The sequence below is a fragment of the Tiliqua scincoides genome, chromosome 2 (genome assembly GCF_035046505.1).
Source record: "Tiliqua scincoides isolate rTilSci1 chromosome 2, rTilSci1.hap2, whole genome shotgun sequence".
Lineage (NCBI taxonomy): Eukaryota > Metazoa > Chordata > Lepidosauria > Squamata > Scincidae > Tiliqua > Tiliqua scincoides.
Genome location: NC_089822.1, coordinates 141211403 through 141236185, shown reverse-complemented (window position 1 = coordinate 141236185; position 24783 = coordinate 141211403). Strand labels below are relative to the sequence as shown.

The following is a 24783-nucleotide window of genomic DNA, read 5'->3' as shown; positions in this document are numbered from 1 at the left end:
AACATCCCTTCATGAAGAAAAGCAGAAAGGAAAAGCTGCCTCCCAAGGTGCACTGCATGGGATCTAGAATGATCCAGGAAAGGTTTATTCTCCAACTCTAGGCTGAAGCCACACAAACCAAGAGGATAGACCCAGTCTAGCAGCTGCCTTTCCCTCCTTCAAAAAGATCAGCCTCACATTTTTGACAACTAGTTTCACTTTGCCTGGGTACCTCTCACAGCCACCCTTCCCACAAAAGCAGCTTTCCTGCCAGAGCCATCCTTACCGCCAGCGTCTCAATGGAAGAAGTGGTGGATTTCAACCGTGATCGGCCCCGCCCTCGACCTGCGTGAGACCCTCCCCGAGGCCGTCTCCTCCCAGGAAAACTACTGCTGCGACCCTGTGACCAGAAGCAAAAAAGTGTAGAGGGAGAACAGAATATTCTGAGAGTCTGTTTGCACTCTCCATTTCACAGTTCTTCCTCCAGTACTCCCACCACTGATAGGCTAGGGGGCTATCCAGTGCAGGGCAATGCTGCCAAGCCCCACCCAGGATCCACCAGCAGAATGCACCACTTACCTGTTTGACACGGGAGCGTGCTGGGGAGCTGCGCCGTCGTCCCTTCTCACCCTCGCCTTTGACACCATAAAGTAAAGAGTCATCCATCTCTCCGAGGGGCAAAGAGGCACCGTCTTCTTTCTGCAGGCTGACATCTGTGGAGGTCAGGCCAGCCATTTCCAGGGAGAGCGAACCCCCACCTTCATGATATGGAGAAGGAAATGGCAGCTCGGAGCCCGCAAAGTAGCTGGTGCTGGCATCACCCTGGCTCAGGTTCGAGATCTCATTGACAATATCTGACTTTACAAGGGGGTGGGGCCTCAGGGGTGGTGGTGCTGATCCTGCCTCCTCATCTCCTGCTGTCCCTCCCTCTAGTGAGTTGGCAACCCCATAGGCCTCCATTGGAGTGGATGTGCTGCCCAGTAAATCCGCCTCCTCTGGTGAGGGAGAACACTTAGATTCACCAGCAAAGCTGAGGGACGTTTCATTGGGCTCTGGCCCTGCTGTGGCATGTCCCTCTTCTAGTGCTGCATCCTCCTCCTCACTCAGTTGTGGGGAGAATTGCTCCTCAAGCTCCATCTTAGGCGCTGCCAAATCCTCTTCCTCCTCCTCTTCTTGGCTGGGCTGGACAATGTTGTTCACAGGGCTGTCCAGGACCAGCCCCTCGGCCCCTGTATCCATGGGCTCCTCACTAGGCTCTTCTTCCTCAGTAGCTTCAGGGGAACCAGCCTTAAGCGAGTCGGGTTGAGGGCTCATGGGAGATGACTCAGCTGCCTGGGGCAAGGAGGGTGCCGTCTCAACATGGCTCTCTGTGGATTCTGGCTCGGTGGGCACCAACTGAAAGGCAGGATGCTCTTTGGCACTGAGCGATGACTCCTCAGGGTGGGCAGGTGACACTGGATCTAAGGGAAGGGAGAGGAGAGAGAATAAGATTTGATAGAGAGCCCTTCTCTTTCTCTCTCTCTCTTACTCGAAGAGAAGGATGTTCTCCTGAGTACAAGGGGCAGAGGAACACCATGGATCAAAACTAGGCGTCCACCAAAACTGTTCAGTGGAACACTGTACACCATGTTATGGAGGTTGTGTGTACAGCCGACTTTCTTAACCCAGTGAACCACAATTCACACACCAGAACAGAAGGGATTCACTCTCCTCAGTACAGGCACCCCAAAACCTCTCTAACATGAGACCCACGCCACATGCTCCTCACTTTCTCTGAAAACCTGGACCGTGGAAAGTAGAAGCTCCGCACACAGAGGCAGCACACCTCTGAAAACCTGATGCTGGGAACACCCCCCCCACACACACACACACAGACACACACACCACCTTTCGTGCCTCTTTTCCCAAGCACCCACGGCATGTGACAGGCTGTGGTTGGAAAGAGGGTGCCAGAAGGGATTAAGTCTAGTTGGATCCAGCCATGCAATTCTTATGTTCCAAGAATCATGCCAAATTAATCTATACAGAATTCTACACTAGCACAGCCTGTGATGAATGCAGCACCTGATTTTGCTGCTAGCACTTTAGTGCTACTCCTTAACTCACCTGGTGGTACTGGGGGAGGAGGTGGTGGTGAGGGGGCCTTTTCCGGCTCTAACACTGTCTCCACTTCCATTTGCTCCTGCCCTACTGGGCCCTTTGGATCCACACTGGACATCTCTAAAGGCCTGTCTGCATCTAAAACAGGAAATTTAAAAAGTGGGGCAGCTTGTTCAAAAGGACCCAGAAGTGGTTCAATTTACCCGACTGCTCAGAGTAAAATATCCAAGGTAGACGTAACCCTGCAAAGTTCAAGCTCTAATCTGCCTGCTTTCCTCCACCCTGAGGAGGAAGGTGACTAGGGAGAAGTGAAAGCAGGATCTTGGTGCTCTGTCTCCTGTCCATTTAACACATTTAACCTGCTCACATTAGGGTTGGAAGCACACCAAAGAGGGTGGGAGCAGCAGCAACAAAAAGGCAAGCAAGAGCTGTAGTAAAATTCATTTGCGCTTCTCATACAAGTCATCTGTTCAGGCTTTAGCCCCACAGAGCACTCCTCAAGTACTCCAGTTTGAAAAGGGATGCCTGGCACCAGAAGAGTCTCAAGAGCGTTAAGCTATATTGTGAAAACTGCACACATGATTGTCCCCCTGCTGCCACTCCCCCCCCAGCACCTATGGCCTGTTTAGCAAGTACTGCCCCCCAATGAAAAGTCTAAATAGGGAGAGGGTAGTGGTGACTGGGACTCACCAGTGGGTTCCTCATTTGAGTCCAAAGGCACCTCTTCTTCTTGCTGTGGACTGATAGGGTTGTCAGTGCTTTCTACTTGCCCCTCGCTGGCCTCCTCAGCTTCCCCCAGTGGCTGGCAAGATGCTGGCAAGTCTGTTGCAGGGATACTGCTTGCTTGGGGAACATGCCTGAAGTGGTGTAGGGGAAAAAAACAAAAGACAATTTGAGACCATGAACTGCCGCCACGCTCCTCATTCTTGGCATTTGTACAGCACTTGTGAGTGTTCAAAGCGATTCACACACATGCGTCTCAATCCTTACAATCCCCCTGTAAGGGAGGGTCTGCATTATCTCCATATTGCATATGACGGTTGAGGCAAAAGAAGTGGCCCGCCTAGTCTGAACCAGAGACTTCCAGCTTGTTGCTCAGTTTCTTAGGCACCAATTCTCAGATAACGTATTTGGAGTAATTCTTGAAAGCCTGATACCATCCAATAAAGTCTTGCCTCATATATTAGTATATAAGTATACAATCCCATGACTACTGCCAAGCACTGTAACTACAAAAGTACTCAGGCAAGTAATGTTCCCTGCCCCTCCTCCTTTGTACAGCAGCTTACTAAGCATCCCCAAAAAGCTGCTCCTAGTGGCGCCAAGGGACCCTTGATGAGGGATGTGGTATGGCAGAGGCATAGCGCAAGGGGAAAATTTCCCTAAACCACATGGAGGCGGTTTCCACTGACAGAGATCAACTCTTAAAAGGTGCCTCTGCAGTGACTAGGGATTTCCCCCTTGCACTGAAGCCCCTGCACCACATCACATACCCCAATCCCCCAGGAGTGAACTTTTGGGGAGTTCAGGAAGCTGTTCTAGGAAGGGGGTAGGGAAGATTGCTGCCTTAGCTGGCCCTTCTGGCACCTGGGGGACATGACTCCCCCTGGAAGTGCCTAACTCAGAATTAACTGTGGTTAATTCCAATTATGTCATCTTCAACAATTATTTTCTGGGTTACAGCACTCTGAAGTGGTTGCATGCAGCTCTGAGTGGTCGATTGTTTTATTTGTCTTTCCCCCTCCTTTTCAAGGAAAAAAAAAGGCGAAAAAAGCAGCCGGCTTCTTGGAGCGGCATGAAACCGCTCCAGAGAGCTGGCAAGGGAGTATAGGTGAAGGTACTGCAGCAGGGAGGAGGCCCCTGTGAGGTGGGGCCTGGCTTGACACCCCCTTAGGCATGGTAACCCCCTGTCCCATCTCAGCTACACTACTAGGGAAGATAGTTTGCCAAAGTGACACTGTGCTACTTAAGATAGAAGCCATAGCCCAGCACTGATTTCACAGCCTCTTGCACTCCATGTTTTCTTGACAAATTTCTCCCTGGCCCAACACACTTCCATGCCGGTTTTCTTATCTCCCAGCAATCTTCCTCTGTAACTGCACTATGTCCTTTAAGCCCATTTGACTACCTTATCATTCCATACCATAATCTTCTTCACAACCCAACCTTCCTCCCTCTTTACATCAAGCTCTCATATTATCCATTCCTGCTCCTTAAAGCTGTTCTGTTAATGGACGGTAAAGGAAAAAAAGGAAGACAAGAAGAATTCTGAAAATCTACTGAAAGCGTGTCTGCCATCACACATTCAGGCCAGAGCAGGCATGAACACAACAGGAAAGGAGATTGATGTGACTCTACTGAAGCTTCCCATAGTGAAAACAGGAAGCAAAGGACAGCTACAGGATCGGCTAAATGGCTGGCTGCTTGCAAAACATTCCATGCACACATCATGTAAATCTTCTCATCCACAGGAAAAGAGGAGCTATAGCTCAATGGCAAAGCACATACTCTGCATGCAGACAGTCCCAAGTTCAATTCTGGCCTCTCCAGTTAAAAGGAACTCAGGAAGCAGGTGAACAAAGGCACCCCGGAGAGCCACTGCAAGCCACAACACTAGGTAGACCAGCATCTCTCAACATTTGTCCCCCGCCCTATCACTCTGCAAGGTTCACCTACTGGAAGTACCACCAGAAGTAACAGGTGATGATGTTATCACCAGTTACTTCCGGACCGGGAAGCCAGATGTGATGCAACAAACACAGTAAAAGACTCAGGATGGATTGGAGGGATTTTTTGAGCGTATGAGAAGTGCATGCTGGAGCTCTGCCCCTGAGCCAAGCCTCCTACCACTGTTTGTGGTGTTGCTGGTCTCACTGCCAGGCAGCAGGGGTCTGGGGGTCCCATGAATACCACTGGACACCACCTCAAGTACCACTGGTGGTGTGAGTACCACTGGTTGAGAAACACTGGACTAGATGGATCAGGGGACCAACTACGTATAAGGCAGCTTCTTATGTTCACCTACCTTCTCACAGCAGGATCTGTCAACACTGGATAAACATGGAAGAAACTGACAAAATAGCCCAGCCCCTACACAAATCTCTTTTAGTGTTAGTAAACATTCCTCTGTCATTTTTAAAATGGGCAAACATTTTTTTCCTTTTTCAATCATTTTTGCCACATTGTGTGATGCATCACCATTATGGTTTTTCCGAATGGAAGAGACAGAGACTATTTCCCAACCCCACAACTCACTCCTCGCTCTGCTGTTCAGCCTCAGTGCCACTGGCATCCTTGCAATGTTGCTGATGACATCCTTCACACAGAGAGTAGTTCTCATACCATTGGCTGTTGGAATCCAGCGCTGATGAGCGGAAGCCACAGTCGGAGCAAACGCGACAGCTCTGGAGAGAGAAAGATACAAGGGCTCAGAACAGAAGACTTACACGAAGCTGGTTGCCTTGAGAATGTTTGGACATGAATCTTTCCAAGGCTCCTGTACACCCAACTAGGGAGGAGATTTAGTCAAGTCAAAGGGGGCACCAAAGAGAGATCATATATGTATGAGAAATCATATACAACGGTTTCAACCTATGGGGGAGTCAGCACTGTCTTTTCTTAAAGATTTAGGGACAGGGCAGTAGCAAACTAGTAAACTACAAGCCTTGCATACAGAAGGTCCCAGGTTCAATGCCTGGCAACTGCAGGCAAGGCTGGGGGGGGGACCCTCCTTGTCTGAACCCTGGAGAGACAGTGCTAGTCAAAATAGACAATGCCAACTGTAATGTGACTCAGCAGAAAGCAACTTCGTACGTTCATAACAGACTTTTAGGAAGCCTGTTCCAACTGTCTGGTGCTAGAGAAACACCAGTGATAGGACACTAGGCTAGGCATACCTGCTTTTGGTGAAAGGAACTTGGGCCCTGTTCTTGGTATAATGCTTGTAATCACAGCAGACAGATCAAATCTAAAGTGTCCAAAGTGGGCATAAGTAATCTCAGTTTACATATGATCTTAGAAAAGCAAGGTGCAAGATGTTCAATCCTCTGAATGCTGAGGCCCCTTCAACATGCTGCCTGAAAGTTTTCTAATGCACCTATGCAGATGCCAATGTTATATTTGTACTGACAGACAGTCGCGAGTCTCAACTCTGTACTGGTGACCAAACTCTCCACAAGAAACCGCATTGCCAAATCATGGAATTGTGGAAGACTCCAACCAGCCAATAGGAGAACAATTCAGGACAGGTTCAAGACAAGAATACACAAAGCAGAGAGGGGAGAGGCAGAAATGCTCATGTCAGTAATGTTCTGTTCCAGCAAACCTTTACAAAGAATAAGTTATTTGTGCATATGCACCTTCTATGCAAGAGTCACAAATGCATAGAAACCTGACCCCTGGAAATCTCATATTCCTTTGTGTGATTCTTTTAAGACCAAGTCCAGCCCCTAGGTGCAAAATCACATTGGCCTCCCAAGGGGTACTGAAAGCCTAAGAGAATTTCCATTGGTTTCAAGTGTGCCCTTAGCTGCCTGCATATGTCCTTGTCTCCTGCAGTGTCTACTAGAAAGTAGTACAGAAAATAAGAAAAATATAGACATTTCCTTAATTTACATACTTGGTACACACTGCAGAATTTGAGTGAGGGCAGAACACAGGTTTCCTTGGCAAAGAATTTTAACGTGTTCAACACAAATCTGCATAGGGTTAAGACTCACTTTGCACTTCCAGGAGTTGGTAGGGAGGCTCTCAATGGCTGGTTTCAAGCAGTAGGTGTGGTAGCATTTATCACACGCTTCACATACTAACATCATGCTGTCCGCACCAGATAACCTACAAAAGACAGGCACTGTGGTCTAGCAGTGAACTGATGCAACCCCACCATCAGTCCCTGGTGGGATGCTAAATGTCAATCCTTTCCCTCTCCACCTCAAGCAGCTTTACACCTACCTGCAGGTTTGGCAAACTTTGCACTCGTGGCACTGCCAGCCCGAGCGCTTGCGTGGTGTTACTGTGATCTCCAAGCAGCTGCCATGATAGTGCAGACCACAACTGGTACAGAAAAGCAGATTGTGCAGGTCTCCTGTCGTGTCACACACCATGCAGCGTGAGTCCTCTACAGGAGGAAGAGCACACTGGGACATCAGAGTCAGCAGATCATCCCATAATCCCCATAACCTTCAAGCCCAGCCAGATCCAGAAAGGCCAGCCAGATCCAGAAAGGATCTCCCTTTCCATGCCCAAGTCAGTAGATTCTGCTTCCTCCAAGGCAGAAATAAATCGTATTTCATTCTTAAATTCTACTGCCACCTCCACTTATTTCTGTACACAGAATCAAAACATTCTAATTCTTCCACTTGAATCTGTTCACAGAATAAAAGAAGGCCCCCACATTCTAAGTCCAGCAAGTCACAATCAAACCTTTGCACTATCTGCAGAGATGTCCCTGGCATACCACCAACACTTACCCAGCTGTACAGCCTGGTCTAGGTGTTCCGGACACAGGAGCTTCAAGCTCTTCATGGACTGGAAGGAGCCACTGGCTGCTGCACAGGGGAAGTGATAGTGGCGCTGGCACCCCTCTGCGTGGCACGGAATCGTAGCACCCAGTCTCTTACAGTATTCACATTTCTGAAACAAGCAAGGAACAAGCTTTATTTGATCAATTTCTACCCCGTTTTTCTAAAAACATCACAGCCAAAGCAGATTACAACCATACATAGAAATAATCATAATTAGTTAGGACACGGTCGCACACAATTGATGACCATAAAAAGGTCAGGGTTCAAAGAGGAAAACTTCCCTTCCTGCAGAGAACAGTAACCTTAGTCAGCCCAGAAATGCTGAGTGCAAAGGGCTGAGATGCAATTACTACTGAAGGTGGGCACAGCTGCTTGGATAGGATCTCTATCCCAGCACTAAGATGCGATCACACTGAAGAATTTCCAAAGCCAGAGGGTCATATCAGCACAGCATCATTCAATTTAAGTAGAATCCATTTGTCCCATTACCAGGTCTCCCGCTCATTCTGAAGCAGAAGCAAATATAGCATAGACACAACTTAACTACTGAGCATGTCACTCCTGGATTCAGGGCTGCCTTTTCAAGTCCTTACTCCCTGCAAAAGGGGATCTACTGGCAAAAGCTTTGGAGTACTATAGGTAATACACAGAAACCAGAATTCAGTTATTGGAACAAATGGTGCAAATTGGAGAAATGGGATATGTTGGGGGATGGGAAGAGGCAAGGGACCAGGGAAGAACAGTTGGTTCTCACAGCAAAGGGATTGGGAGGTGTCAATAAAAAGGGTTGATAGCTATCTGGGTGAAGTTCTTTATTTTGAACCCTGGATTCCAGTATTTACTCTCTACTTATCTAGCCAAAATATACAATGCAGTTGGACCCCTGCAGATATGAGGATGAAGTGCCATGCTATTATAGTTTAAATGTGGTATACCATGCATGGACTATACTCTGTTCCTGTTTCCAAGCAATGAAGGGGAGGAAATCCCTAGTGCTCCAAGGACCAAGGCAAGTTCCTTACTCCCCACCCAAATATTTAAGGACAATCAAGATGTGACAGGGATCAGCAAATATTTTTTGAAAATGAAAGATGCTGCTTCTCAAGATTCTGCACAAGCTGCTCAAATCCAGATTGGAAGCTATACTTTTTGCTGCATGATGCAAATGCACCCAATTTCTGCATCTATGAAGCTACAGCCGGGGAATTACTTACATTCACCTCCCCCGACCCAAAGCTAGAAGTGAACCCAACTCCCTCTCCTAGCACCAGACCTGTGCAATCCCTGAGATGACAGCTTTGTTCACTTGGCTCAGCCACGACCCTTCTGTATGCAAGGCTCCAACCGACCACACCAAACACCAGTGATGAGCCCAGAAATGCCCTGTAAGGAAAGGAAGAAGAGACAATAAAAAGGGTAGCAACCTTGTTTACAGCAGGAAGTCCTCAGCTGGGGACACAGGGGCAAGGGTGCAGTGGAACACTGAAGAAAGTTGCCATCAGGTGGATGAATCCTAACTCAAGCTCTTATGATACAAATGGAAGGCATAACTAAGATCTCAGCCAGCTTGGAGCATTTATTTTCTCCGCTGAACTGATGCTGCCTAAGGAAATCAGAAAAGTCACAGAATAGACATGAAGAAGTCTTTGCTAGGTCATTGGTGGGGGGAATGTCAAAGTACCAAGCCAGGACATCCTTGAGTGAATGCTTCTCCTTGTCTACCACTCACCCGTTGGCTCAAACACCTCTCGCACCGACACCCCATCTGGAAAGCCTATCATGGTATGGTCATCACCTCCAGCCTCTGCGGATCCAGGCTGCTTCCCTTCCAATGGGTCAGAAAGATCTTCTGCCCACTCAGGTGCTGGATCAAAACGTAACAGCTCCTGCTGCCCATGCAGGCTCCACTTGCTGCAGTTACAGAACGCACAGCGCTTGGGCGGAGAGCTGGGAAGAAGACAGGAGGAAGAGACTGTCATTGCAAGAGATATGAAGGCACGTGCCCATCAGCAGCATGGGAGAAATACCTCCTCAGCTTGCACAAATGGCAACATCCAAAACATTGTCTTTTCCCAAAGGAATCAATTCTGATCCAGATGCTGAGATCTCCCAATCCTGAGAGTACCTCAACCCACCAGTCCTTTAAGCATCCTTCATGCTGACTTCCTCTAATACTGACTCACCTGACATAAAATGATGCGCAGATATGCGTGCAAAGGCTGGGCAGTGTGCATGTACACACAGATGTCAGTTCCTGTGCAGGACACTGGAACAGCCCGTGGTGGGAGGAAGCCTCTAAAATGCATTGCTTACAGGTTGTGGCTCAAAGAGCAAGGAAGGGGCCAACCAGACCAACACCCTTTGACAACTCTAGGGGCCAGTAATGTACAGACCAGGTAGCTTAGGGTTAGGAGGCTCCTTCTTCCTCACTAGCAATTAGCCCTAGCAGGGGCATGAAGGAACCCCTTCCCCTTGCAGCCTTGCTCCAGCTGGATACTCCACCGAGTTTGACCACAAGCAGCTCTCTTGTGTGGACCATTTGGTGGGAATACAGGAGAGGGTCTTCTCTGTGGAGGTGCCTAGGCCCTAGATCCCTGCCCCGTGGGATCGTCTAGCCTTCCCCACTGCCCTGCTGTGTTTTTACTGCATCCTTAAGACCTTTTCATTTAGGCCGGAATCTAAATCTTGCTTGTTCATTGTTTTGCTGCATGTAGAGGCCTCCACACACTGCTCTCTGAGCATGCAAAGAGAGGGATGAATTATATCCTGTAACTACTAATCTTCTTCCCTCTGCTTTCAGGCCCTACTGCTCATGTAGCTTTCTCAGCCATTACCCTTCTGAATCTTTCTACTCAGAATAAAGGAATTAAAGTTTCCTCAAAGATAAAACAAAGAACAATCAAGTCAATTCAGCAGGTGACACTTTCTTGTGAGGAAAAGCAATCTAAAGATGAAAGAAAAAGGACTATTTGATTACTTCGAGCCAAAAGAGGAGAAAAAAATATTCATAGAAAGGCAACAGTGAAAGGGGGCTGTTCTTGTTAGTCCACAACACGACCCTGCAATAGAGTTAGAGAAGAGTTTTTGCTCTTGTAGCAATTGCCTATGCCTCTTCAGTGTCTGCGCCAGGTTGCTGAGGGCCCAACAGTCCCGTGACCACCACTGCCACTTGGGCCTCCAGTGGGAGTCAGCCAAGGACCACATCCAACACGGCCCCTCCTTCCTCTCATTTTCACCGCCTTGGCTCTGAATCAATCCCTACCACAGTATGATTTTCCTCCCGCTACTCACACAAGTCCCTCTCAAACTTCAGAAGCAAGCCACTGGGCTCTCACCTGGAGGTGAGGGGTGGTTCCTCTTTAGCTTCCGCTTCTTCCACTGTCTCTTTCACAGGGGCCTCTTCTGGTGGCTTCAGGGGATCAGCTTCCACACTGCCCTTCTCTTCAGAGGACACAATTCCATCTGCTGTAAGAGAAACTGTCAGAACATGGGCCGAGTGACTGAATGTAGAGTCCACTGCTTGCCATGTCATGCTCCCAGCCTCATCGGCTGAGTTCACTAAGGATAGATCTGCATATTACAAAGCATGTGGGGGTGTTGCCAAAAAAGGTTGCCGTGCCACAGTTGACTTCCCCCATTCAGGAAATCTAGTTCAACTTACCCAACATCCTAAACATGGTTATGAGGAGTATTTCCCCAACCTCTACCAGCAGCAGCAGCAGCAGCAACAGAGAATAGAAGCAGAGGAAAGCGCTACAAAATCAGGACACGATGCAAGACAAGTTGATCGAGAGATTATCAACTTTTCAAAGGGTGTCACTGTGTTAGTCTGATGTGGTGAAACCACTACAGATTTTGAGGGACCTCTGCTCCACAAAAAGCAGAGAAGTCAGAGGTTTCCCTCAGGCATTTGTTGCAGTAATATTTATCTACCACTGATTACAATCTCCCTTGTGGAGGAAAAAATGGGAAATATTCTCTGCTCCATAAAAACAGTGCAGAAACCAGTCACTGGGGTAACCTCATAGGCAAGTAACCACCTTTAGTCATGTCATGTGTAGCCACAAAGCCAGTAACAAAGATATCCTTCCCAGACCTAACACAGAGCAGTTCATTCAGTCCACAAGGAAAGACACTAATCAAAGCTTTAGGATCTTATAGTCTTTCACCCTTTAGCGAAATGGCCACTTGTACATTTAAGGGGAGGCAGATGAAGGCACAGTTTTGCCTAGAGGTAAGCACAATGACGCCAGCCTGCAGCACTATTTCTTGTGTTTCCATTCCGCTCCACAGGAACTCTCGCATCCAATTTCTTCCTTCCAAATGAAAACATGCAAATAGCTCAGGCACCTCCCATATTTTTCAACCCATGAAAAACATGGGAGGGGAAGCCAAATGTCAAAAAGCTACTAGATATTCATGTGTCTTTCTTGACATTTGAATTTTTCCAGCGTTATTGCTCTGCAAGAGTACACCAACCTTCCAACGTTGTAATATGGAAAACAGACATGTCAAAGCACATATATATCCATAAATCAGTACTGGACTGAGAGCAAGAAAACTGAATTCCATGTTTTAGACTATTAACGTGGCAGATAATCAAGATCTACCACTAGCTCGACCAGTGCAGTCCTAGCAGGACTGGCATCAGATCTTAGCATTCAACCATTGAACCTGACACGCCTCCCTCCACTAGCTTTTCAGTTTTACAGAGTCAGGTAGGGGGACTGGTTCACTTCTGAGACTTAGGAGCACGTGCCTCCCACTTCCAGAGCACTACTTATTTGGCTATGATGCAGAGTCTGGCCCAGAAGTGCTTTGTACAATGGGTGTCTAGGAGGAGAAACATGCAATTGCCACCTTAAGAACATAAGAACAGCCCCACTGGATCAGGCCATAGGCCCATCTAGTCCAGCTTCCAGTATCTCACAGCGGCCCACCAAATGCCCCAGGGAGCACACCAGATAACAAGAGACCTCATCCTGGTGCCCTCCCTTGCATCTGACATAGCCCACTTCTAAAATCAGGAGGTTGCACATACACATCATGGCTTGTACCCCATAATGGATTTTTCCTCCAGAAACTTGTCCAATCCCCTTTTAAAGGCATCTAGGCTAGACGCCAGCACCACATCCTGTGGCAAGGAGTTCCACAGACCAGCCACACGCTGAGTAAAGAAATATTTTCTTTTGTCTGTCCTAACCCGCCCAACACTCAATTTTAGTGGATGTCCCCTGGTTCTGGGGACTTCCCAAACCTTCCCAAAACTACAAAGAATGCTGAGCAAGGTAAAGTGCTGGTGGCAAGGAATTCTGAGCCAGCAGCCTGCACGTTTTGGGGAGGAGGGAAATAGCCACATCCACAAAACCCCACATTGCATTACTGCAGGTAAATCTGCTCATCAACAGCAGCAACCAAAATGGGAGCACCTACCTGGGGTGTCAGACTCTTTGTCCTCACCAGGAGGTTTCTGATCATCCATCCTGTCTCCAAGAGACCTGGTGAAAAGAGAGAAACAGTTTGTCAGACCTTTTCCTCAGTACAATGCAGAACCTACATCTTTTACTCACAATATAAATACATTTCGGTGGATTTCAAGAGATGCCACAAATACTGCATAAACATAAGCCCCCACCCCATCCCTGCCACATTAGCTGGTTGCTGTGTTCAGGCCTGCTGAGCTGATACAAAGCACATTTGGTACCAAAAGAAAAATCAAGACTCTGTATTAAAAACAAGAACTCAGTGGTACAAATTATATTTATTTACAAATTATATATATAATCCACACTGCTTTCTAAACAAGTGGATCTGGAGGCAAGCATCAAAAGACCTAAGGGCATGAAGATTGGGGCTGGAGGAACAGTACAGACAACAAGATAAGAAATAGTAGCTGAGAAGGAAAGCCACTTACGACTTGTGCCAGAAGCCCAGATCAATAGTACCCTAAGCAATCCTGTCCACATTTTCCTAAACTTTTCTACATGACAAAGAGGACTGGAAACATTTGAAACAACATGAAAGGTAAATTTCTCCAGATGACAAATTCCAAAGCAGATACTAGATTCTTAAACATGTGGTAAGTCTTTAGTTCTTACTAAGTTCAGATAATGCCACATAGGTAATTCTGTTTCTCACTACTTCCTGGAACTAATCATTTCCAGACATTCTCTCAATTTTCTATCAAATTAGGACAAACAAATGACTACTCTCAGGGAGTAGCAGGGGAGAGAGGCCATGCCTTGTTAGTCCTCCAGTCAAATATGGAGAATACATCCCCCCATTACTATTTAACTTAAGGGCAGTGACCAAAATGCTATAGTTCCCCAGCTCCTTGTACAAAAATACCATCACTCAATGAGACACCACCACAAATATCAAGATGCAAAATTCCAAGAAGCCTCCAAACTCTAGGAATGCTAATTCAGTGCTATGTAAATACCCTTCCAGCCATAATCTTTTCAGACAGATATTAATCTTAAGAGATGGGAGGAGGGGACAAGCTAGGGAACAGAGATTCTGTGCCCTGCAGAAGAGGAGGAAAAGGATGATGAGCAATTCAAACCCTTTCCCTCTCAGGAAACTCCAAGACACAAAGAATAGACCTCTCCAAGTACTATAACCAAAGGTAGGATGGGAAGTTTCACATTTGCCTTTGGGTCCTTCAGTTACAAGAGGACCCACCTTGACAGAATCAAGAAGCAAGGATTCGAGCAAGATCCCTACACACAGCCAAATTAAAGGTCTTTTTGAGCTACAGCATGAAGCTTCATGTGAATATTTCTCTTAGTTTCATACTCATCCCCGACAGCATGAAAATTTACCGACTATATCAAGAAACTATCACTGCCCAGGCTAGTGTTCCACAATTTCCTTGCTACATATTCCAGCTTCTCTCTCTTCAGCACTTCTAATGTAGATTTTGCATCCCAAATAGTGACATAAGAAGCCGCAGCAATTGTGGCATCTGGTCTGGCTCCTGGTGACAACCACCCAAAACCATCTACAAGGAGTAGACCACTTGCTGGAAGCCTCTACCATCAGGCCAGATAAGGTGATTTTGTTCACTGCTATAACCCAGAGGTCTCCAAACTTTTCAGCCAGAGGGCCACATCAAATATCTGGCATGGTGTTGAGGGATGCAAAAAATTAAAGTTTAAATATAAAATTTAAATATATACATCAGAGATGGAGCTTGAATGAATTAATGAATGAAGGGGCTGAAATTTCCAGGATGTCTCCAAGCACCAACACACACCACAGAAATAAAGCACAGATGAATGGACTCCCATTCTACCATCTCCCAAGCAGCTTACTCAAATATACAACAGTAAATACTTGAGAACCAGCACATCACAGGAAACACCTGGAGCATGTTTTGAGGGCCAGAGTGACCTCCTTGACCCTCAGAAAGCCTTCTAAGGCCTTCTGAGAGCACAAAAAGTTGATTCCATTTTTTTTTTAAACCAGGTAATGATTTTTTTTTAGGCCTTTAGAAGGCATTCCCTGGTCCTCAGAACACCCTCATGTTCAGTCGAGTGGGTCAAAGGCTCTCAGGGGACCAGAGGCTGGCCACAGGCCACATAGAGGCTCACTGTGGGCCACATCTGGCCCCCAGGCTGGGGCCCTGCTATAACCCAAAAGATGGAACAGACAGATGAGTGGGCATATCAAAATGCAACAATTCTTGAGGAGAGAGCTGGGTGATTGTGAAGAAGCTGTTGCTTGAGACAGGATGCCACCAGCAAGTATAATAGTACAGTTCCTTGCTCAGTTGTGCAGACTGACCAATTAAAACCTTCAGAGAAGACAGCAAGCAGCAGAAGCAAACATCCAGTAGATACTACTCCAACACCTCCCTCCCCCAAACTACCAGGTTCACACATAAATGGGTGGGAGAGGATAGGAAAAAAAGATGGTTGCCACAAAGCTGCAGGCCTAGCCAAGGGTTATACAATGAAGACTATCCCTCAAGGGGTCACGTACGAACTCTGACAATATTATTCTGGGTCTGAAATGGAGTAAAGGTGGATAAAGAAAAGAACTGGGAACCAGCATTCCTGAACATGATCCAGATGTGCATTCAGTTCCTCTGTGTTTTGGGGTGAGGGAGGTCTATCAGAGAGTGCAACAGACACCAAGAAAGAATTTACAGGAAATACACACGGGCAGCACTGATCAAGGCCTTATGAAAGGCAGGGGGGTTGTTGCTTTCCCTTATTCAGACCTAAAGTACAAATTCTAGGCAAAAAATTCTGGTTCAATTCTTCCAATTTTTCCTTTCTTCCAAGCTTTGGAAGAAAGGAAAATCCAACTCTCCCTTAACCTCCAGTAACCTCCAGCATCGTTTTTGGGTCTGGGAAAGAACAAGGAGGCCAAATGGCTTCTCTTCTTTCTCCTGCCCCAATGCATCAATTCACTTTTCTGCCCCCTAAAATGTCCCTCACTTACTGGCCTCTGCTCCTAGTTTCATAGCACAGCCCAAGCCAGTCCTGTTGCCATAGCGTCTGCGGAACCCTCAGCTATCCTACAGGGAATGTCCCTTTCTTGAAGGGAGGGGTTCTTCTGCTTCACTGGGACATCTTCCTGAGCCCAAACACCCCAAGCCCCCAAAGCTCAGTTCCACCAATCCTTGCCTTCACAGTCAAGGTAGGCTCCTCCATCAAGACATGTGGATTGTGGTATTAGAAAGCAATGGAAAGTCAGTAACTCCACATGAAAGACCAGACTAAGGGCCAGAGCAACTTGGAGATCATGCTTAAGTCTTGTGTGGAGAGACTCTTGATACACTTTAATCCCTCCTGTATGTAGAGTTGCGAAAGAAAGACTGAAAGGTAGATTCTCTCCTTCTTGGCACTCACGGCACGCAAAGTATTCTAATTTGAATGCTGGCATTTGAGTGCAAAAGTAGCGGTGACAGTTGTGCTGGATGCATTATTCTGGAGCCAAAGAATACAACCATGGGTTTGGGTCCTAAGTCATTAGCTTTCAACTTACATATGACCCATAAGTAGAGGTGGGAGAAAATGAGTTTTTTTTGGTGGATTGCGGTGTTTCCCAAAGTTAGAGGTGCAAAAAGTAATGTTATGTGCTTTTATTTCATCATCATCATCATTATTATTATTTCATTAACACCATTTTGTCCCCACCTCTATCCATAACTAGATAGCACTCCAAGCTAACGTGAGGTCAGGAACGCCATTTTCTCTCTGAAGTTTAAAGAGAACAGACTGAGAAAGATGGACATATGGTAAAACATAAGCAGGTCCCATATAGAAGATTGGCATTAAAGGGGAATCTCAGTTCTGAAAAGGTTGAAGACTACTGCTGAAAATGAATCTTCCAAGTTCTCTTTGCCATTTGATGGCAGAGTAGAAAACCAGGCTCACATTGCCTAGGTGGTCTCACACAACTATCCCATCAATTTGTCCAAACAAAAACAAGATGCTGCCGTCAATCTCCTGAGTAAATCTAACCATTTCCACTCTTAGATGATGAAAACCCTGGTTCTCATTTCCCTTGAGGATTCCAAAATGTTCAAGGATGTAGAAAAATGTAGCAGAGGAAGAGCTGGGAGATAAAAATAAGAAATACAAAACGCCAATCCTTATCAAATAGATTAAAAAAGGAAAGAGCATGAGCTCAATGAAACACCCTCGCCAAAAAAGGCTTGCCTAAAGAAGATGAATTGACAGATCATTTAAAAGGATCAACCTCCTGGATCTCACACTGGGCTTGGGCACCAAAAATGGGGGGGGGGTGTATTGGAATCCTGGAAGTTCTGGGAGGAGGTAGATGTGGTATCAGCAGTGGTCCCTTTAAGGGTAAGGCCTGGGCATCCAGCAGAGTGTGCTGCACAGCTGCAGCCACTTGAAGGCAATAGGGCCCTCAGGCATAAAAGCACCTGATGAAGGGAGAGTTTGATATGGGTAGTAGAAGGAGGAAAACTTGAGGAAGGACAGACTAGAGACATGGACTGAGGAACTGATGGCTAATGGACTGATGTGTGAATGGACTTTGGAAGCTGCTGGAGACACTAAGACTGACTGCTGTGCCCAAGACCTGCTGAGGACCAAGGGGCTGCTGTAGTGGTGGGAGGCTGCTGGCAGGAAGGAGGACCTCTGTAGGTTAAACAGGTGAGCTACCCTGGTGGTGGGGTCCAGCAGTACTGCAGGGCACAACCAGGGTCATTTTTGAGGAAAGAAGTGGAGCTAATTAGCTAAAAGTGGGCATAATTCTCCAGGTGGAGCTTGGATTGGGAATCTGGCAGAACAGGGGAGCACTACCAAAAAGGCCATCTGAAAGTGGCAGCAGCCTAATAGATAGTGGATCTACTAAAAGGTTTTTGTCCCCAGAGCTCAATGAGAAGGAAAGCTCTTGAGGATAGCATTCCTCTCCCCCTAGAATCCCTGGGTCTAGACTGTAAGTGGCTTTTAAAGTTGGTATTAGTATTGTCAATTTAACACAGAAACAAAACTGACAGCCAGCAGGACTCAAGTATAACAAGTATTGTGTTCCCTACAATTAATATGCTCTACTTAAAAGTGTAGTTGGTACAAAGTAAGAGTATATTATATCAGTGTTCCAAGGTTTGCAGCAGCTCTCCAAAACCTTCTGGGCAGAAAACAGGATGCTGTTCGTCTACACCAGGGGTGCCCAAACCCCAGCCCGGCGGCCACTTGTGGCCCTCAGGGAGCTCCCAGTCTCCAATTACCCTCTGGCCCTCCGGAGACTTGCTGGAGCTCGTGCCTGCCTGAAGCAACTGCTCTCAGTGTAAGGATGACTGTTTGACCTCTCACCTGAGCCATGGGACGAGGGCTCCCTCCACTACTTGCTGTTTCACATCTGTGATGCAGCAGTGGCAGCAAAGAAAAGGCTGACATTGTTTTGTGCAAGGCCTTTTATAGACCTTCAGCTACTGCAAGACTTTTATTCATTCATATAAGTTCCATCTCTAATATATTCATTTATGTAATTTTATTCAAATTTTAAATGTAAATTATTTTTTCCCAGCCCCTGACATAGTGTCAGAGATGACGTGGCCCTCCTATCAAAATGTTTGGACACCCTGATCTACACAGTTCAAACAGACCTGGGCCCTATTGAACATAAGAACAGCCCCACTGGATCAGGCCATAGGCCCATCTAGTCCAGCTTCCAGTATCTCACAGCGGCCCACCAAATGCCCCAGGGAGCACACCAGATAACAAGAGACCTGGCTCCTGGTGCCCTCCCTTGCATCTGACATAGCCCATTTCTAAAATCAGCCTATATTTTTGCCCCAATGTGCATGACCTTACACTTACTGACATTGAAGCGCATCTGCCATTTTGCTGCCCATTCTGCCAGTCTGGAGAGATCCTTCTGGAGCTCCTCACAATCACTTCTGGTCTTCACCACTCGGAAAAGTTTGGTGTCTGCAAACGTAGCCACCTCACTGCTCAACCCTGTCTCTAGGTCATTTATGAAGAGGTTGAAGAGCACCGGTCCCAGGACAGATCCTTGGGGCACACCGCTTTTCACCTCTCTCCATTGTGAAAATTGCCCACTGACACCCACTCTCTGTTTCCTGGTCTTCAACCAGGTCTCACTCCTGGAGAGGACCTGCCCTCTAATTCCTTGACTGTGGAGTTTTTTCAGTAGCCTTTGGTGAGGGACCGTGTCGAACGCCTTCTGAAAGTCCAGATATATAATGTCCACGGGTTCTCCCACATCCACATGCCTGATGACCTTTTCAAAGAATTCTATAAGGTTTGTGAGGGAAGACTTACCCTTACAGAAGCCATGCTAATTCTCCCTCAGCAAGGCTTGTTCGTCTATGTGTTTTGAGATTGGTCGAAATTACCCTCTCAGTTACATTCACAAGGAGAGAAACACCTTAGGACTTTTCATGTAATCCAAATTCCTGTGGCTACTGCTAGCTAGTGCAGAACACAGCAACCAAATCCAATCGAGATAAATAATGCCATCCCATTGTAGTTTAATGGTTCTAAAATCCACCTTCAGAACTTCCATCTATTCAAGAAAGGCAGTACCAACGTTTTCCAAAGGTGAAACGTACTGCCCTCATGGATGTGATGCCAATGGAAGTCTTCCATAAATACTGAAAAGGCAGAAAAGATTCCTAGAACCTGCTCTTTCAGGAGGCCTAGTCACACGTGTGGAGGTTTCCCTTTCATTCAGTCCCCAACACAGAAGGAGAGCACCAAGACCAGGTGTTAGGTAACCACCATTACAACATTCTCCTTTTCCTTACAGATCCCAAAGTTATGGATCCATAGTGATGGCTTCTCCCAAGTCCATCTGACATCTAAGTGGCCTTGATCTCAGTACATGCTAAAATGGCAATACTGCAGCAGGTACTTGGGTTGACCAAGCCCCTTGATCCAGCTTTTAGTTTCACAGAACCTATTCTCGCCTATAGCTCAAGATCATTCATTCCAAAAAGACTGTCATCCATTCAAAAAATCTTCATCTGTCAGTCATGTGGGTTTTCAGAAACTGAACACATCTGCACAGGACTAAACATTTTTAAAGGATGCTCACATGTAAAGCTGAAGTATACTTGGAAAAGGCATTTCCATCTCTGCAAGGCAGGAGGGCAAATGCACTCTTAAGATTATGCCTACCAGCTAATGTTGCTGCCGATTTCTGTATAAAAATTCACATTTCAAAAAAAATATTATTGCCTGATAATTTAACTGGGGGCATATTTTTATTGATCAACTGACCAAACACTGCAGCCCTACCTTTTAGTTCCAAACATGTTGGCTACCTGAGTTGTAGTAACTTACAACTACAGCCACAAGTATATTCAGGATACTGATAAATTCTATGTTAACTTGACTATCTTAGTTCTGAGTCAGAGCAACTTCAGCTTATGGACTGACTTCATGAAAGCAGTTTCCTTAACACATGAAGTGGACCTTAATGATTCCAGGGCCTTATGGAATAAAACAGGTTTCATTTGGGCTTGCATATACCTGTACATCATAAATGCGTAAATCAATCTTTTGGGGGGGGGGGGGGAAAGATGGAAGTGCAATAGAATTTGCCAGGCATGGTCCTTTCACCCAACTACACTCACTCAGCTAGCCAGTGTAGTGTAATGGTAGAGTGTTGGAACAGGTGTCAGATAATCCGGGTTCAAATCCTCACTTAGCCAAGAAGCTCAAGGGTAAGGATGGGACAATCTAAAGCTAACCTACCTCACATGATTGTTGTGATGACAAGATAGGATAGATCAGTGGATCTCAAACTGGGGCGTTGAGAACCACTTGTGTTGAGAACGCAAAACCAGAAGTGGTCGCAATTTTGGGGGTCTCTGTAGCATGGGGAGGGTCTCTGCGGAGGCTGGCACGGGGGCTCCCTGCACCCTTGGGAGGCTGCTGCAAGCTCTGGAAAGTGGCAGCAAGCCCCTGCGTCCCTCCAAAGCAACACAATTCAGCAGATCACGTGGCTGCATCCCCCCTGCCCCCACACACACTTACTGCAGCTCCAACTCTCCCTGACAGTTTGAAAACTGCTGGGATAGACCATTATTTAAGCTGCAATCCTACAAGCTTTCTTGGGAGTAAGCCCTATTAAACAGAATGGAACATAGCAAAATTCTATGTACCTACTCTGAAGTAAGTGCCTTCAAGTTTCTTGAATGAAAAATGGAATCCAAATGTCATAAATAAGAAAAGTTAGGTTTGAACATCTTGTGTTATTACAAGATGCAGGAAAGCTAGTACCTCATAACCAGAGCAAAAAAAAAGTTTACAATGTAAAACAAAAAAGAAGAAAGTTTTCTCAAGCCTTCACCAAGGACAACTCCTTCATGCCACATTTGTTACTGCCTACCAAAAGATCTCCTTGGTAGACCACCAAGTCAGACAGCCATGCAACTTTTCAGCAAGCAAATACAAAATTAAGTCCTCATCATGGAGATTCAGCATAGAGCATTAAAGCTTAAACCAATGCTTTTATTTAAACCAACCCAAAAATCCAAATTAAATTCAGTCCAAAGACTGTCACCATAAAAGATGCTGCATCAATGGGTTGAACTTATACTGAGAAACTGGGGAAATATATACACCACAGACATAAATGTCAACCACACATCTCCCCCATCACCCCAGAACTTTAGGAGCTACAGTCCTCAGCGAGGAAACTTGATATCTTCAACGTAATTTTTCAAACCCACAAAACTACAAATCCCTGCTCACAAACATCACATGGAAGGGGGGAAATGCTGGAAAATTTCAACTGGTATCAAGTCTGTAGCCTAGACGCCACAGGAGAACAAGAGCAAAACCATGAAACTCTCTCCCCCAGGATAATCAGAGACATTCGTCCACCAATGGAAGCATATCTGATGGTAGCAAATGAAAGGGTTTTCTCAGTGGTGGCACCCATAAGATGGAATTTCCTCATCTAGAAGAATGAGGTTGGCACCATCACTACTGCACCTGCAGCACTGGCTGAAAAACTTTTATTTCAGTTAGCTTTTCTCCTGCCATCTTGATTTCTGGCATTGTTGGGCCAGAAATTATTGTTGGGCATTGTTATTTTGCCACTGCTGTTTTTTTTAGTCAACTTGAATGCACTATTTTATATATATATATATTTTTGACTTTCATTATTCTTTTTAAATTGTTAGCTGCCTTGAACCACACCCTAACAGGAGGGAAAGCACTGGGTAGAAATGTATTAAATAAATTGAGCATACATAGCTTAGCATATTCTCAAATGTCAAGTCAATTCCATTTGCTCTCTCCTAACCCTCCTGTAGCACTTGTCTTGAACAAAAACCCATGTCTTTCAATGAATAAAGTGCAGGTCAAGCATGCAAACTCTGATTTGGCCACAGACTCTCCATACAGGCCATGATACATCTCTCTGCCTTTATTCCCCACATGTAAACAGTAACCTCTTCAGGAGTATTATGGAACTAAAGACTTAATACTGTTCACATTTTGACACAAGAGAGACAAACTAGATTCCTTGAACCTGTGGTTCCTCAAGAGAAGCTCACAATGGAATCACCAGGTTCCATAATGGGCAACTGGTTTATGCAACTAACAAGCTAAGGCAGGAGTGTCAAACTTTTTTCATACAAAGGCCAAAGTTAGCATTCACAGTGCCTGCTGAGGGCCAGAAGTGATGTCATTAAACAGAAAATGACATCATTAAGCAGATGATGGTCAGAAATAAGCAGTTTGTTCTCACACAGAAACTCATTAGATTCAAATGAAAAGAGAAAATTTGCAAATCTTGTTCATTTTTTCAAGATATGAGAGAGCCCAATTATCAAGCTGGGAGAGCCCAATTATAACAAGGGCCAGATAAATTGCTTCTAAGGGCTGCTTTCAGCCCAGGGGTCTTATGTTTGACACCCCTGAGCTAAGGAGCTGGCATGTGTACTCTGGAACAAAATCCTATCTGTGGAACCTTTAATATTGGGGATTCCAGGATTTAGACCAAGAACCTTATCCTGATGAAACCTAAGCATGTACAAGCATAGGAAGGAGAACTCTATTCAAGCATAGAAGTGAACAGGGATGAAGAGCATCAGCTGCTATGGCTGGCAGGAGATATGATGACCTGGTACCAATTCTTAGAGCCTGGGCTTCTGCTCTTGTTTAATCAACAGAACAGGACCTTCTGCCCACAGCATTTTAGGCTTCAGCTCAAGCAAATTGCCTCCAAGAGGCAATAATCTCCAACATATACTGCAGATTATAAAACTGACCGTAAGGTTCATGATTTTGTTTGGAAATTCAGAAAGTTGTATATTTGTATTGGGCTGTTTTTCCATGAAGCCTTTACCTTCTTCAAGATTTAGAGAAAAACAGTGGTTGGTAGAAAGGAAGTAAAGTTGTGGGATCTAGCATTCATCTCCTTCCCATTTTACCCAGTTAAGCAAGGAAATCAAAGGAAGATAACACTTGGACAATAGAGGTTAAGATGAATACAGAACTAATTTCACAAGTGTTAAACAGGAGAGGAATGAACGCATTTCTGTAGCTTGACTGGAACCCTTTGGAAGTTCCAAACTATCACCAAATCTCCAATTGAGACAACTACATCAGTTACAAGAGATGTACTATAAATCAAGCTAAGTCTCTCACAGCTGCAAAATTTACACACACACACACACACACACACCCACCCACCCCTTGAAGATTTGGCAATAAGGAATTTTTAAAAAAATGTGTTTAACAATGCAATTGCCCCTCTCTACAAATATCTGCATCTCTCAAAACAGATATTTAGTACCAATGATCCAGCCATCCACAGCAGTATATATGCACCTCTAAAAATATTCAAGTAATGGTGTTCAGCCAGCATCTGGTCATCCAGTACAAACCCAGGCATGCTTTGTCCCTTTATGAGCATATTCTGGAGGGGGGCAAATTCCACTGCCTTCCACAAGCAACTTGCAAATCAGCTTCTCTTTTCCTCCCCACTCCACCCCTGCTGTCAAGAAAGAGCAGAGATTCTCCCTGTTTGTAGGGGCTGAGACCCAACTGTGAAAGGTAACAAAGAATGCAACAGGTGTAGCCTACAAAGTCCCCTGGAACAGCCAAAGAATGGGAAGAGATACATACGCTTCACAGAAATGCAAAGCTCAATGAGTCCTCTTTTCTCTACCCCCCACCCACCCAATTAGAACAGGAAACTCTGCTCACTAGGAAAGAGCCAGATTCTTATACCAGCAGACCAACAGTTTTTCAGAGGAGCCAAAACCAAGAACCTCACATTTCAGCATCTTGAGGGAGGAATTACACAGAGGCATCCCATCCTAATGTACCCAGCCATATGCCACTTCAGAAAATGCTGGCTTGGAAAGCGAGAAAATGCCAACACAATCCTCCTCCTCTCTCTCTCTCCCCCCAACCCCTTCCTCTCCCAGCAAATCCCTTTGGACTCCTCCATAATCCCATGCAGGCTGCTCTGATCTCTGGAGGACTGCTGAGCAAAGTAGGCCTTGCCACAGGGCTGCTTTGGGAAAGTGTGCATTGAGCGAGAGAAAAGGACGCTTAACGTATTCCACAGAGGATGGCAATTTTTAAAGGGGGGGAGAAGGGTGTCAGTCTACATCCAGTCACAGGCAAGCAGACACTGGACACCTTAAAGCATGCATTCACATGAAAACTTGCACTTTAAGCAACTGTGTTCAGAAGTGCCTACTGGT

General features: G+C 45.9%; 1 protein-coding gene across 4 annotated transcripts in view; it reads right to left on the bottom strand.

Moving 5' to 3' along the window:
* Nucleotides 1-24783, bottom strand: part of KMT2D (lysine methyltransferase 2D) — a 99108-nt gene that overhangs the window by 72648 nt on the left and 1677 nt on the right. For 3 of the 4 annotated variants that reach the window (XM_066617580.1, XM_066617577.1, XM_066617578.1), the window contains 12 exons: nucleotides 13035-13099; nucleotides 10937-11066; nucleotides 9331-9548; nucleotides 8875-8984; nucleotides 7548-7710; nucleotides 7030-7195; nucleotides 6798-6912; nucleotides 5335-5483; nucleotides 2770-2936; nucleotides 2086-2217; nucleotides 559-1439; nucleotides 266-379 (listed from right to left, as the gene is read on the bottom strand). In XM_066617580.1, the coding sequence (XP_066473677.1) occupies nucleotides 266-379; nucleotides 559-1439; nucleotides 2086-2217; nucleotides 2770-2936; nucleotides 5335-5483; nucleotides 6798-6912; nucleotides 7030-7195; nucleotides 7548-7710; nucleotides 8875-8984; nucleotides 9331-9548; nucleotides 10937-11066; nucleotides 13035-13083 (2394 nt within the window). In that variant the 5' untranslated portion in view covers nucleotides 13084-13099. The remainder of the gene's footprint in view (nucleotides 1-265; nucleotides 380-558; nucleotides 1440-2085; nucleotides 2218-2769; nucleotides 2937-5334; nucleotides 5484-6797; nucleotides 6913-7029; nucleotides 7196-7547; nucleotides 7711-8874; nucleotides 8985-9330; nucleotides 9549-10936; nucleotides 11067-13034; nucleotides 13100-24783) is intronic. The other variant, XM_066617579.1, reaches the window with a different exon arrangement.